This window comes from Chlamydotis macqueenii, chromosome 2 (genome assembly GCF_036417535.1).
Source record: "Chlamydotis macqueenii isolate bChlMac1 chromosome 2, bChlMac1.mat, whole genome shotgun sequence".
Lineage (NCBI taxonomy): Eukaryota > Metazoa > Chordata > Aves > Otidiformes > Otididae > Chlamydotis > Chlamydotis macqueenii.
The window spans coordinates 114184699-114198857 of NC_141557.1; the positions used below are offsets into that span (position 1 = coordinate 114184699).

General features: G+C 37.5%; 1 protein-coding gene across 7 annotated transcripts in view; it reads right to left on the minus strand.

Moving 5' to 3' along the window:
* OSBPL1A (oxysterol binding protein like 1A) overlaps positions 1–14159 on the minus strand; it is a 75103-nt gene that overhangs the window by 48790 nt on the left and 12154 nt on the right. For 5 of the 7 annotated variants that reach the window (XR_015257683.1, XM_086740733.1, XM_086740734.1 and 2 more), the window contains exons 5-15: positions 13627–13738; positions 12414–12499; positions 9058–9202; positions 8235–8302; positions 8110–8154; positions 7030–7103; positions 6885–6948; positions 5823–5924; positions 4265–4390; positions 3019–3100; positions 150–256 (exon numbers count right to left, since the gene is read on the minus strand). Coding sequence is in view for 6 of the 7 variants with exons in the window: in XM_086740733.1 (XP_086596859.1) it covers positions 150–256; positions 3019–3100; positions 4265–4390; positions 5823–5924; positions 6885–6948; positions 7030–7103; positions 8110–8154; positions 8235–8302; positions 9058–9202; positions 12414–12499; positions 13627–13738 (1011 nt within the window). In the remaining variant the exon portion in view is untranslated. The remainder of the gene's footprint in view (positions 1–149; positions 257–3018; positions 3101–4264; positions 4391–5822; positions 5925–6884; positions 6949–7029; positions 7104–8109; positions 8155–8234; positions 8303–9057; positions 9203–12413; positions 12500–13626; positions 13739–14159) is intronic. The other 2 variants (XM_086740735.1, XM_086740736.1) reach the window with 1 other exon arrangement.

Here is a 14159-nt window from a genome sequence, read left to right on the forward strand (position 1 = left end):
TTTTCATCAGACATTCAGCATGCAAAAGGAGAGGTTACCAACAATATGTAATTCTATGAGTGTGTGTATTTATAACAGGCAAGCAGGGAACTAGCAAAATATACTAAGCTATTCAGACCCTCTATAAACCCACACACCACGATACATACCCCTTCTTGCTTTGTGAATAGGTTAAGGCAGTCAGCCAGGGCCTCACACGTTTCCTGGGACACTTCAGAGACCACATCAACTTTTTGCAAGAGGGAAGAAGATACTCCTAAAAGCACAAAAAATTAGTAACATTAGGGAGACACGTAAGCTACAGGACACTTTCAGTTATTTTTTCCTCTACGAAATACAGATATAGCACTCATATTCTACAGGAAAGCTGGTGCACTGTAAGATCTGTGTGAAGAAAGAGCAAGCAGAAGTAGCACTGAGGGAACATATGTTATTTCTTTAGCATCCTTTCCCTAGTACTGGTATAAATGGCACACAAATGGATTGAGTTTCTCTTTCAGCATGGCTTAGAAAATACAGGTAATAAGAGATGGCAGCAAGACACTGAAAAAGTGACTAGCAACAATCTCCTTTTAACCACTTTCTAGATTTAAAAGCCTCAGAGTTGCCAGGTGACAGAGTCAAATATAAAGGATACTGCACTGGTTTAATATAAGCTAAAGTGAGAAATGTAGCTTTTTTTTTTTTTTACCTTCTGCCATGGTCTTACATAGAAGAGAAAAAGCTTGCCACAGTGCAGCTGGAGATATAGGTTTGAAAAATAGATGAGGAGTTACAATGACACTGATCAATAAAAGGGGAAGATCTTATTTTCATGGACTCATCTTCCAGATAAGTAGTACAGCTTGCAGAGCAATGCCACTTCACATCCTGACTTCTATGACCATTTATAGAAGGGCCTACATGTCTAGAACCAGCAGGAAACCACGATAATGCAATCAGCTGGTAGAAATTATTTAATATTTGAGTTCATCTTTTAAGTTTGGTGATGTGCAGCAATTCCTCAAAAGTCAAGCAAGCCATTCCCTCTTGTTGCAATTAAAATAAGTGTTCTTTTAGTGTCTGCAGGCTCCAGGACCAGTTGACATCATTTAGTAACACAAGTGGTTCAAGTTAATGTCACATGGATAAAGATTAAGAGGCCTGGCAGTGAATTTATTTTGCAACTTGTACCGCTTGTGCAGGACACTAGATACAGTACATATCCACACATTAATTGTTGTCTTTGATACCAAAGCTCACTACCGTCTGGAATTAGAAGTCTCTACTTAGAGCAGCTATTAAGAACATGTCATGCCTCTAGAAGGAGGGGCAGCACACTGAGTGCAGGAGCAGGAGCCATCTTTATTTGTCATAAATAATACATATAAATCTCAAAGATACCTAGATTTAGAATAGCACGTTGAAAGAGTTAGGGAAAGAATTTTAAATATCGGGTGCCAAGACAGCCATTTTTATATTACTCAAAAGCTTTTAGAATAATTTCTCCATGGAAGGACTTTTAACTCCAAAATTTGCTTTCTTTTGGAGGCAGAGCACTTTCATATGTTAAAGATACCATAACAACCCAATGCGAGAACTGGAAGAGCTGCAGCAGTTTTCTCTGTTGCAATCTACAGAGGTTACACATGAACCTGGAAACAGTTCACTGACAGGTGAACAAGTTACAAACATTCATTGGGAGGAAAATAGGAACTTATTACTGCTATTGGCCAAGACTAGCAGTTTCTAGGAAAGAGATAGTTATCTGGTTTTGCTTTACAATGGGTTTTGGTTTCTCAAGTTGTGTACTTAAAAAAAAAAGTGAATGTCCTCACTGGCTCTTCGGGTCAGTGAAACTGCCCCTACGTTTACCAAAGGGAATTTATCCATCTCATACTAATTTTGAAACTGCTTTTTGTGAAGAATTCAGTTTGATTGTATTATTAATTACAAAAGCTTACCAATAAAACACTCATATGTATTATGAAATCTTACTTTTCTTTGAAATAAAAATTTTGTTACAATTCAGTTAGTGCAAGATAGGTTAACATCACACAGTAACTTACCCCAGTAGCATATGGGGGGAAAAGTTGTATTTTAGACTTCTTTTAAGAAGGCACAGGGATAGAAGAGGAAAAACCCTTTTCTGCCCAAAACTGCTATTCTACTACAAACTACAGATCTGTGCGGATAAACAATATGTTCTCTAGTTTGAGCTCCATAAGTTTTAGTCACAATATATAAATAGGACTCAGGTTCAAAGAAGCAACAGTTAGATGTTCTTACAGAACTCCTTTGTGTGTTTAATACATAAGCAACCTTCTGTATATGTTTAAGGCACTACATGAAACAAGTTCTAATCTCTAACAGCTTGATGCCTGCATTATTTTTTGGCAGTTACGCTGCAAAAAAACCCAGGTACATGTTAATTTAAGAGTTACTATTTAAAATAAAGCTCAAGAAGTTCAAATCTGGCATAAAACTCATGACAGAAGTCCATGGAATATATCCCATTATACCACGCCTCCAGTTCCCTGTATCATTTTCTGATTTCACTTCACATCCTGTTTATCGTGCCTCAGCTTTCATTGTGTTTCTATTCACTACAAAACAAGTTTGAGGGGAAAGTTTGAGTAAGACAAGCTAGCTTTTTGTACCTGTCCATGCACACTTATGCTCTGTGACAAGCTACCAACTACAGATTTTTTAAAACCTTGAAAGTGAACCCCTAAATTACATTCCTATGATACTACTTAGTAAGCAATATATCTAAAAGCAGTTTCGCTACGTTTACAGCCACTAATAAAACTTCTTTCAATTAACGTACTTACTAGTTGTTTCTCCAAATCTGAAACCTTAAGTTCTTAGCAATTATTATAATGTCACTTTATTTGAATCCCTGTCAATGAGGAAAACAGTCCTATATTTTCAAGCTCCTGAAAATTTCATTTCAGTAGAATTAATGCACGTGCTGCTTAAAAGAAAAAAAAATCAGTTGCCTGTTAACAAACTGCATTTTAGAAGAGTAAGTTTTACCTTTTGTAGCATCCAAAGATTTAACCATTGCAACAAAGTCTGAAACCTCTTTACTGAGCCTTTGTTGGCACACTTGTGCTTTCTGAAAGACAGCAAAGATAACTAGTTCAGAAGTACCTTGTTCTAAGGAAAATGTATGTTTATTCTCTTAACTATACTGAAATTTTTAAATTTGGAGAGCATTGTATCTTAAAGATTCCCAGTAGCAGAGATTGACACATTAACACTGAAAAATATTATTTGAAGTACCTTCAAAGACACTCAAGCAAACAGAAGATTTATGCACACTATATTGCTCGCTGGCTTTTGTTTAAATTAGCATAGCAAATCAAACCCCAAAGCTATGTTGTATGTACTGCCTTTGCATCTTCCCTGATTTTTTTATTAAAAAGTTTGAAAACTCAAGAAGAGCCATTGCTTGTTCTTTGATAAACCTAAGGCCAAAATAAGAAAATGCATAGGTTAACTGAGATATGGCAAGTACAGCAACATGCAGGAGCCCACCCCAAGTTCATATTCCAAGCCTACATTAGAACCTGGAGACAGTTATTTAATATCCTGTTCTACAGGCTTCTGGGAACTGCTAGCACCAGCACCAGTTATCCTCCCATCTCTGTTCTGCCATGAGCTACTTTGAGTTCTTGTATCAAAAGGTACGGTACAAGCCACTTGCAGTTCAGTCACATGAACATTTTTGCATTGCAGTGTCAACTTTCCCCCAAAGTAAAAGGTTTTAGAGGTATATGTATGGCAAACAGCAAGAATCACAGGCTCAATGATAGAATTATCAAGGAAGACTCATTTCCATTGCAGGTCTGAACAATCACTGCACAATGCATCTAATGTGACCTGAGGTATAAAAGGATCATTTCTAAGCCATTTCATTTCCTATTTTATAGAGGTAGAGCTCGCTGAACGTTAAGCTGTTATCCTCCAGTCTTGGTGTCACCAAGTACAGTACACAAGGCTCCCTCTCCTGGCTGAAACTCTCAAGCAACTTTCTACCTTGCAGTAGTGCTAGTAAAACTGAAAAACACAACCCTGTAGCTATGATAAACATGCCATTTTATGCATACAGTCCAAACAGGAATACGTAACAGCAGCGCCAATACAAGCAGCATTTACGCATCCATAGAAAGAAAGAATCCCTACTTTTAGTCAAAAGTGCACTAAAGTACTTCAATACAAAACAGTACTAATCTGCAACTGCCTAGGTGCATGAGCCAAGTAAGTACCCAGCACATACTTTCAGAGCATCGTGTAGGTCTGTAACAGACACTGTATCATCATCTTCATCATCACTACTCAACTGTTCCTGTGTGCAGTAATGAGTGCTATATGCAGAGTGGTCTTCTATTGCTTCCAGCCAACTCTGAATGGAAAAACCATTAGTGTTAGTATACATTTCAAAGGTCATTCCCAGAAGGCAACAACATATGTGCAAAAGAACAATTTTTTTTTTTCTATTGATGTGAATAAGATATTCATTAATAAAATGAGACACCTAAATGAGCAGAAAATAGTTTAAACTGTAACATGTATTCAAGATGAGATATTCTGTGGTCAGAGTGCTATCTAGGACTTAATTGATCAAACTTTAAGGACAAATGCCATCCACTGCAGTCTATCCAATGTCACATAAAAAGTCATATCAGTTAAGACAAGACTGTAGGGAATGTATTTTGCATCTTTGGGTTTCTGTTCAGACAGCAAGGTCCCTGTAACAAAGTCTGCCTACTTATGCATGACAAACTCTGTGTACAAAACTTCAAGCACCATTACAATTAAGATGTAGAACCTTTTCCTGTTCATTGAATCACAGAGCAGCTGAGGTTGGAAGGGATCTCTGGAAGTCCTCTGGTCCAACATCCCCTACCTAAGTAAGGCCACCTACACCTGGTTGCCTAGGACCACATCCAGACAGTTTTTGAATATCTCCAAGGATGGAGACTCCACAGCCTCTCTGGGCAACCAGTATCAGTGCTTGGTTACCTTCACATTTTTTCTTACATTTAGAGGGAATCTCCTGTGTTTCAGTTTGTGCCCATTGCCTCTAGTCCTCTCACCAAACTCTCACTAGGTGAAAAGAGCCTGGCTCGTTGCACCCTCCCTTCACATATTTACATACACTGACAAGATCCTCCTGAACCTTCTCTTCTCCAGATTGAGCAGTCCCAGCTCTCTCAGCCCTTCCTAGTATTAGAGGTGTTCTGGTCCCTACAATCATCTTAGTCACCCTTTGTTGAGCTCTCTTCAGTATGTTCGCATCTCCCTCGTAGTGGGGAGCCCAGAACTCCAGTTGCTCCTACTTCATCTTTAGCTAGTGTATGTATACAAGTACCATAGTAACTATACTACAAATAGCCCTTAAAAAAAAAAGTTATTCTCTTGTTTCAGATCCGTCTTTTAAGAAAATATAATTTATTAGGTCATCTTAGAGAATGGCTAAGAGTAGAAAGTACCATTAAACATTATTTCTTTCAGGATAATGAACTATAAAACAAAGTTCAACAGAAGGAAATAGAAATTTACCACAAGAAAGAGGAAGTTAAAATACAGGGCATAATACAGACACAGAGCTGGAAAACAATGTGGCACTAATTTTAAAGAGAAGGACAATCTGTCCATTTTTTGCTAGTTAGTCTATAGTTGTGCTAAAATATTCAGTATACACACTTAGGTTACCATGTCTTCATGATCAAGATACTGAACCCACTATTAACGCATCTACAGCAAGTGGTTTGCAAATTATTCATTACAGAAGTTATTACATTTCAAAGCCTTTGATAAAGAGTCATTATTACCTCTCTAGTTTGAGAAGGAAGGCTATTTTTAGGAATCTTGAAACGATGAACGGTGTCATCAAAACATCTGACAGAAAAGAAGCAACTGTCTGTAGATTTTACCTAAAGCGATATGGAAAAAAAAAAATTAGTATAATGAATCAGTAAGAAAAGACGTAACTGTTAAGAGTAAACAAATTAGGGAACTACTCTTAATTCAGAAGTTTTTGCTGAGTTTTGACATGAAACAACTATAATTTACAAAAAGCTTGGTCAGAACAGTTTTGCAAAGCGTGCTGTTTTGCACTTTACATCATGAATGAGAATACAGAGGTTATGTCATAATATATTTGCATATATTGGCACCACTTGATTCAGACAAAATTCCAGCAGTTGGTGCAAGACCACCAATATTAAGGAATTTAGAGACAGAGAAACGCAAATCACTTTGTGAATAGTAAGAATATCTATAACTGTAAAAAGGAGAACTTGTGGTGCCAATCTATAGAACTAGGACAGGTTAGATATAGAATAAAAAGTATTTAAACGAACTTGAATGCATTTTCCTTAAACACTTCATTTTCCTGTGTATTATAAACAACACCTGGGCTGTTCTCCCTGTGCCCTCTGTTCACCCCTTCCAAAAGAGCTTCCCACAAGCATACAGAATTTAAGGAAGTTTTCCAGAAGTCCCCTTCAGAATTGATCAGTTCTCCAACTGAGATCAACTTGAATTACACAATCAGTCACAAGTAGCTAGCAACAGCTACATGAGGAACTAGAGCTTTGCTATTCTGTATCACATGCTCCCAACAGTTTTGCGCAACTGAAGAGGCATCCTTTTAGGAAGCCTTACGTTTGTTTAGATATTCAGGACTTTGGAAAGAAGTGAAGGAGCTTTACAGTCACTTATACATACAAAAATACTGTGCTTGACAAGAACGAGTGTTTCTTGCAAGAGCACAAGCTTTTTCCCTTTTTTATAACAGTGGCATGCATATCAACCTAGCTGAAGTTTTCATTGTCTAGGTATGGAACAACATCACATTAAACAAACCAGTTACAAGTCATTTCACTTCCTACCGTGCAGACAGCTTGTGTTAGATGCTTGCATCCCTGACGACGGTCATTATTCACTGCATCAGCTCTTTGAAAGAAAGAGAGATTTAATAAAGTGAAGATGGGAATTAATTAAATTGCTTTACAGAAATTTAAACACAGAACTTACTGTCTCCGATACCAGGAAAGCACTCCATGTTCTAGAACTATCCAGTAGAGTCTCCAACCAAAAAATCGTGAGCTCTAAAAAAATAATTTAAAAAACAAACAAACAAAAGGCCAGGTAAGGTTAACAGCTGAAGAGGTACTATTCCCAGTAAGTTTGACACCTCAAAGGCTATTACATAGAGCTGGCAGTCATTAGAAATACATTTTAGGTTTTACGTATCTTGCTGATCACAGCAACCTTCAGAATATTTCACAGTTACAGTGCTATTCTCTTTTTTTGAAATACCTAAAGACAAAAGTTTTGTTGAGCCTGCTATTCAGTAAGAACTGAAATATTTAAATGCTGCAATTTTTAATATTACAGGAGTTGTTGATCACCACACAATTCCCCTTTATATTATCAAATGAGAAACAAAGCACATGGAGATATCCAGCTATAAGATTTTACCTTTCACAAGCTTTACTACATTATTCTGGTTTAAGAACAGTTCATTATACTACAATTGTGAGTGAATACATAGGAAAATTTACACAGAAGAAAACTTCAAAGATTTCATTAAAGAACATAAAAATTAAGCATTTATGTAGAAGACTGAGAATTTTTTTTTAACAAGGGAAAAAAGATTAATTTGAGTATTAGAGCAAAACAAGCTTTAAACCACCATTTGACTGACATCTTCCCACTACGTTTTAAAATCTTCAGAAGGTGGTAAACTGGTGCCAAAATATTAGTCATAGATTATTAAAGATCAAGACATCTATTCAAGAAAGAAGAAAAAAAAAAGAAAGAAAGATCAACAACATTTTGTCCACCACAAAATCAAGGAACAAAACTTTACAATGACTTTTTGCTACAAATTACCAAGAAATGAAGAGATATTTTAGGGACTAAGATTAAGACTGCTCCACCCAACCAGCCTATCTATAATTTACCCAATACGCTAGATTAAAGTCAAGTAATTAAACAAACATATTATTGAAAATTTCCCTCATTCATCAGCTCTCACTTAAGTACAGAAAAGGACATGTTGACATACTTTGAGCTCTTACAAGCTGTTTTAGAAAAGGAAATAAGACATACCTTCCATAGGAGACCTTCATATCGTCTCAGGGGTTTGTTGATAAGCTGCAAAGAAATTAAAGCTCATATAGGAATAGCTTCAACAAGATAGCCCTGGCACTTTAAATGGATACAAAAGTTCCTACCTTTCCAGTTTTACCTCCCAGTATCAGTTTCATTTCTGCACCTTGGGCTAGATCAAGGGGCGTCTGATCTGCGTAGTAACAAAGAGGAGTCATAAAAAATTGATGCAAATAAACCTAGATGTACTTAACTTAAAAATAATCACTCTGACACTGTGTTTACCCATTAAGCTTGGTCCTAGAAACATCTACATTTACTTGAAATTGGAGAACATAAGCTCCTCAGGCCCAGAAGACTAAAAAGGCTCTGAACTTCAGCGCACTGACTGTCCTTCCAAGTTCTACTAGCCACAGGGAGATCTCTGCTGTTTTTAGCTCTTCAGCTACATAAAACAGTTCATAAACATAAACCAGAACATTCACAAATATCAAGATAAAGGCATCTTTAATCAGATGACAAATACATAGCTTGTATAATATCTGCGTAAAGTTTTCCTGGGTTTGCTTTCATTAGAAGCTTTCTTCTGAAGAGTCACTTTGTCTGGGCCACATCTTCAGTCTTACAGCTTTTTTTCTTACCCACGTTCAGTGCTTCACATGAAGAAAACAAAAGCCAAGCACATGTCATGGTTAAGACAGACAGCAGGTAAATCTTCTAGAAATGGGTACTTTTGGAAAATAAAAGCGCATATGATAAGTATTTTGCTACATTTCTTAAATCTCTGGCAATTTAGTCAGTGTTGGGTTTCCTTTATTAGTCACACGAAGCTCGTAAAGCACTGTAGAGATTTTCCCTGAACATTGAGCGGTAAGCAACGTAGCTTGTAGAAGCTGTTAAATCTCTTGTCTTCTCGTAACACTTTATGTACTTTCATTTGGAACTTACCATTTTTGTTTCTTATTTTAGGATCTGCTCCATTTTTTAGAAGTTTCAATGCACAATGCTTATGGCTACGGTATGCTGCACAATGCAACGGTGTGTTCCCCATCTGATCTGTACAGTTGATATCAGGTGGTTTGGGCTTGTTCAACTGGAAAAAACCAAAGTTTTGCTTACTTATCAGTCTTCCTCCCTCTCTAGATGCCATGTTCATTATTTTGAAAGTTAGCTGATCCTAACTAGGATGCTTCAGTGTAGTTCTAGCAACAAAGAGGGCATGTAGCAAGTATTATCGGAAGGGCAAGGACTACAACAATCAAGCAAGACATTTAGCTAGAGTAAGGAACATCACAGTTTTTTGCTTGCTATACTGCTTCCACCTCTGGTGCACAACATGGAAACATCTATCCTGCTCAATTGCACAGTACCAGAGAGTTCCCCAGCACTGCAGTTCAGTCATTTATATTGCTAGAATGGCCCTGTTTGATTCTACTGCCAAGATTTTCTGCTCTCTGTAGAAGACTCTCAGGCACAGTCTGAAAGTTAGCACAGACCAGTGCTAAATCCAGAACAAGTTTGTGTTGCCACCCTGTTTCAGAAAGTAAGAACTTTCTACAGAAGGGTGGCAGGCCTGCCAGTCTCAGTGACAAGAGCTATCCTAGGCCATTCAGAAGCTCCTAGTATAGGCAGTCTTTTATACACACAGTTTTGCCATGTTCTGAAGTCTAACTACTGTAGAAACGTAAAATTAGAGCAGCTATGTAACTGAGAAAAAAACATGAGTTTTACTTGGACATAATATAAATGCTTTGAGAAACTGACCCCATCCAAGAGAAGGGTCATTAAGCATGACGCTACTGACCACCCTAAAATACCACCACACTTCTCCTCAAATATGTAACTATTGGATGTGCACATGCGGGTTGGACTAGTTGATCTTTAAAGGTGCCTTCCAACCCAAACCATTCTACGCAATACCTGCCTTATTGGAAAGGCTAAGTTGCTGTTAAACAATCTTTGGAGACTAGAGTCACAAGTGCACGACAACAATTTTAGAGAAATTCAGCTTAAGCCTTCTGCATTAGCCATAGACTAACAGGAAGAACACACTGGTTTTGCCTCAAGTAGACTAAAAAGCCTACGTTAAGATTCAGCTACTGAAGGCCTAGCTTTTAGTAGCAAAATATACTGTGATCTAGTGAGAATCTTGACAGAAGAGGAGCTGAAAAGACACCATTACCATTTGGCTTCAAGAAACTTCAATAGAAGGAGCAGTTATAAAGTGCATGCAGGAAAAGGAGAAAAAAAAGGTCTGAAGTCCAAGTAGAAGGTTTAAAGAAACTGCACATTAAAAATGATCTCTTCAAACAATTGTGTTACAATACATAATACAGTCTTTTTTGGTAAAAATAATGAAGATAAAGGAGAATTAACAATAAAGGGGTATCTTTCAAGTAAATGGCACTCTGTTCCAAAAGTAGGGCATTAGAGAACAACTCTACTGTGTTAGCTCTCACAATAAAAGTAGGTGTAAGCAGCTAAAGTTTCATAAGCATAATAGTCTGCTAATTGAAAAAAAAAAAAAACAAAAACAAAAAAAAAAAAAAAACCAAACAGTGAGAGCAGAAAGGCTTGAAAATCAGTAGGCAAAGTATCAAGGAATTCTCAAGACAAAGGGCAGTTCAGGAGAGCTACACAAATCCTCCACAGAAGTATTAACATAGAGGGTAGGAAAGTCAAGGAGGTTCACACCATAGAGCCGTAAGGGGAGAAAGTTCTTTGGATTTCCTCAAGAGCCAGCAGGAGTTTTAAAATTGTAATTCAATGGTCACAGGTCCAAGTACATGCCAAAGGATTCCAAGAAAAACCTGTTATGATTTGATTTAAAAACTGCCTCAGGGTCAGAAACATGGTAAGCACTTTGAAAAGTTTTAGAGGTCAACATACAGCTGTCCTCACACATACAGAGATCAATGGTACTAAATATTTAAAAAAAAAATCACTTAGAAATGAAAATGTTTACAGGAAGAGTTACATGTGCATGCGTGGTTACATGCTACATGAAAGAAAGCATAGTTATTTAATGACAGATTTCTATGAGGAGTCACCTTTTTTCCAATTTTTTCTACAACAGTTAAGGCTTAGTCAGCAGGCATGCAACATCAAATGCAGTGTTACAAATCACCAGATTTGATCAAGAACAGATCACTTACGCCACTGTATTAATTACAACTAATACAACCATGCCAGCGCATTAATGCACTATTCTTCCATATCTTAAGAACTGTGCACAGCTCTAGTTCTTTCTCCATTTCAAAGACAATAGTACAACATGTACAAATAAGAATTACAAGGATGACCAAAGATTTAAAAACAGTTCCCATGCAAGAAAGTGTTAGAGAGACAAGGGCTCTTTGACTAGACAAGATAGATTTAGAGGATGGAAATAACAAATTTTGAATAGGTGTTCACTCTAGCTTCTAGGCAGAAAAGTAAGGAACATAAAATTTTTCAATATACAAATTTCACATTTGTGAATTTTCCATTAGAAGTAAGTAGAAGTATTCAAACTGCTTTAATGTCTTAAAAGGTATTACTAAAGGTGCTAACTAGGTAGAGAACGTTCCATGCTGCATGTCTTACTTCCAAGGAAACACCTCAGGACCATCAAAAGCCTGAGTTCAAGCACTGAGACCCTGCTTCAAAATCCAACTGGATACGGTCCTGGGCAACCTGCTCTGGTTGTTTCTACCCTGCACACAGGAGTTGGACTAGATCATCTCCAGAGGCACCCTCCAGTCTCAGTTCTTCTGTGATTTGCTTCTCCGATCGCCTTACCATGCCATGGTATTGTTCAGCTTGAATTACTACGACTGTGCACATATATAGTTTTCAAGTCCTGCCCAGCATGAAATTGTGTTGTGCAGATGACTGTCCATTAACAACTACAGAGACTTTAGCTGCAACAAATGCTAACAACAAAAAAGCTTGCTTTCAAGATTTAAAATAGGCCACACTGTGGTGAAAAGTCTAAGCACCGATGACATTAAGCTATCCATAAAAACGTAACAAGCTTATGTCGGTAGATCTAGAACCACTACACTGCTATTTACAACTAACTGCAGAATCTTTAGAAAACTGTAATGTGAAAGAAGCTGAAAACCGTTGTTTTGCAGCCTCCAACAAGGAGGCCTGGGAAACCTTTGAGGGTTCAGCACCTTACCAACATAACACAGTGCACAGCACAAACATTCTGAAGTCACAGCACTTTGAAATGCAAGGCCTAATGTCACATGTTGTTACACTAGTATTAGGGCTTGAACCACCTGACACAAAAATATTACAAGCACTTGAATTCTTACCAAGGCAGTCAGTTTCCCCGTTTCCCCCTCTCTCGCTGCTCCTAAGAGGAGTTCTTCCAGTTTCCTTTCCTGTGTCCTTTCCACTGCTATTTAAAAAAAAAAAAAACAAAACAAAACAAAACTCAAATTTAAGGTCAGTCTCAATAAAGTAGCAAGTATATATAAAGTACAACATTCAAGAAATTATATCAAAACAAGCCCAGAGAAACAAGAGTTTCCGATATTATTTGTTTGGGACAGGTATAAGTGGAATATTTATTGAGAGACCTCTATGTCAGAGCAAAAATATGCTCAAAGCCATATAATATTTGACAAGATGTGTGAGAGTGTATACTCATGTAAACACATATATGTCATGATTTTTTAAACACTTAAAACCCAACCCCACTCCCTAGTAAAAGGGAAAACAGGGGAACTATGGGACACCCCCATCAGATCTCCCCTGTGTTCTTTGAAGTTTCTCTTCTACTCTTCCTATCATCCTACAGAAATTTTTATTCTTCTCTGACAATCCAGCAGATGAGCCACTAGCGGAAAGGACTGTTATCTGTGCATTTCCATGCAGAATCAGAAGAGAGGTCACTTTTCACATATACAGTCTGTGGGACAGGACATAGAGCTTCAGCAGTATTTAGGGGTATCACATAATAATACCAGGAAGCAACACAGTTCCTGAACTCTACCAAATTATAAGCAGTAAGCCTATATAAGTATTTGGGCATCACTTCCCTCACTTTCAACACCTGTAAGGCAATGGAGGAAGCTAGGGGAAAGTTTGTTACTTGTTTTTTTTTCCCCCTTTTGACATAGCTTTTAAGACTCAATTTAAAGTCTTAAACTTGTCTGCAATGACTTTGTTGACACAAAGTCACTTACTATTCTTGACTTGAATTTTTCCTTTTCCAGTGAGCTAAGGTTTTGACTGCCATGTACCATTCAGAGCTGTAGCACGGATTACCCCAACAGGATTGAAACAGTTACTTGAATAATGTTATTGGCATTCCTGATACTCCAAGTCACTGGCAGATGTATTGTGAAAAAAAAAACCCAACCGTCAGTACTGCAGACAGGAATCAAAAACTTTAATTTTTTTCTTTCTAATGATCAAACTTAAAGAGAAAATTCAATTAAGCTTCTGTAACTTGCAAGAGAAGATCAGCTTTTAGAATGTATAAGTGTTGAAAAAAAACAAGCTATCACCTATTAAAGTTACCTTCCAACATATTCCTTATGTCTTTATCATGAGTAACTTCTTTTGCAGTCTCTCCACTCCCATTAACAATAGAAGTATCAGCATTATGCTGCAAGAGTAACATCACAACCTCCTGGAAAACAATTTGAAAAACACTTCTTATCTATCTCTGTCACAGCAAGGCCACAATTGGGCTTTCCACTATCGACACCCTGTAAGATGGGCTCTATAACGGTTTCTCACCACTGCTGACTTACAAAAACAGGAAGGGATGTTTTAGAGAGATTGAAGAGTGGGACTTAACTGCAACCTCCTCTCCCATGTCAGTCAGACTGAAGGAACGAACAGGAGATTAGTTATGGCTGAACAGACCCATTTCTATTTAAAAGTTGGTGTACCTGGTGTGAATGCTGAATTTGACAGATAAAAATAGTACTACCAGCTCTTTTGATAAGAGACTAAGTAGTCACTCCTTCACAAGGGCCAAGAGTTTGCCCACAGAGGAAGTACTAGTTTGGGAATGACAGTGGCACATAGGGAACAGTCAAACTAGT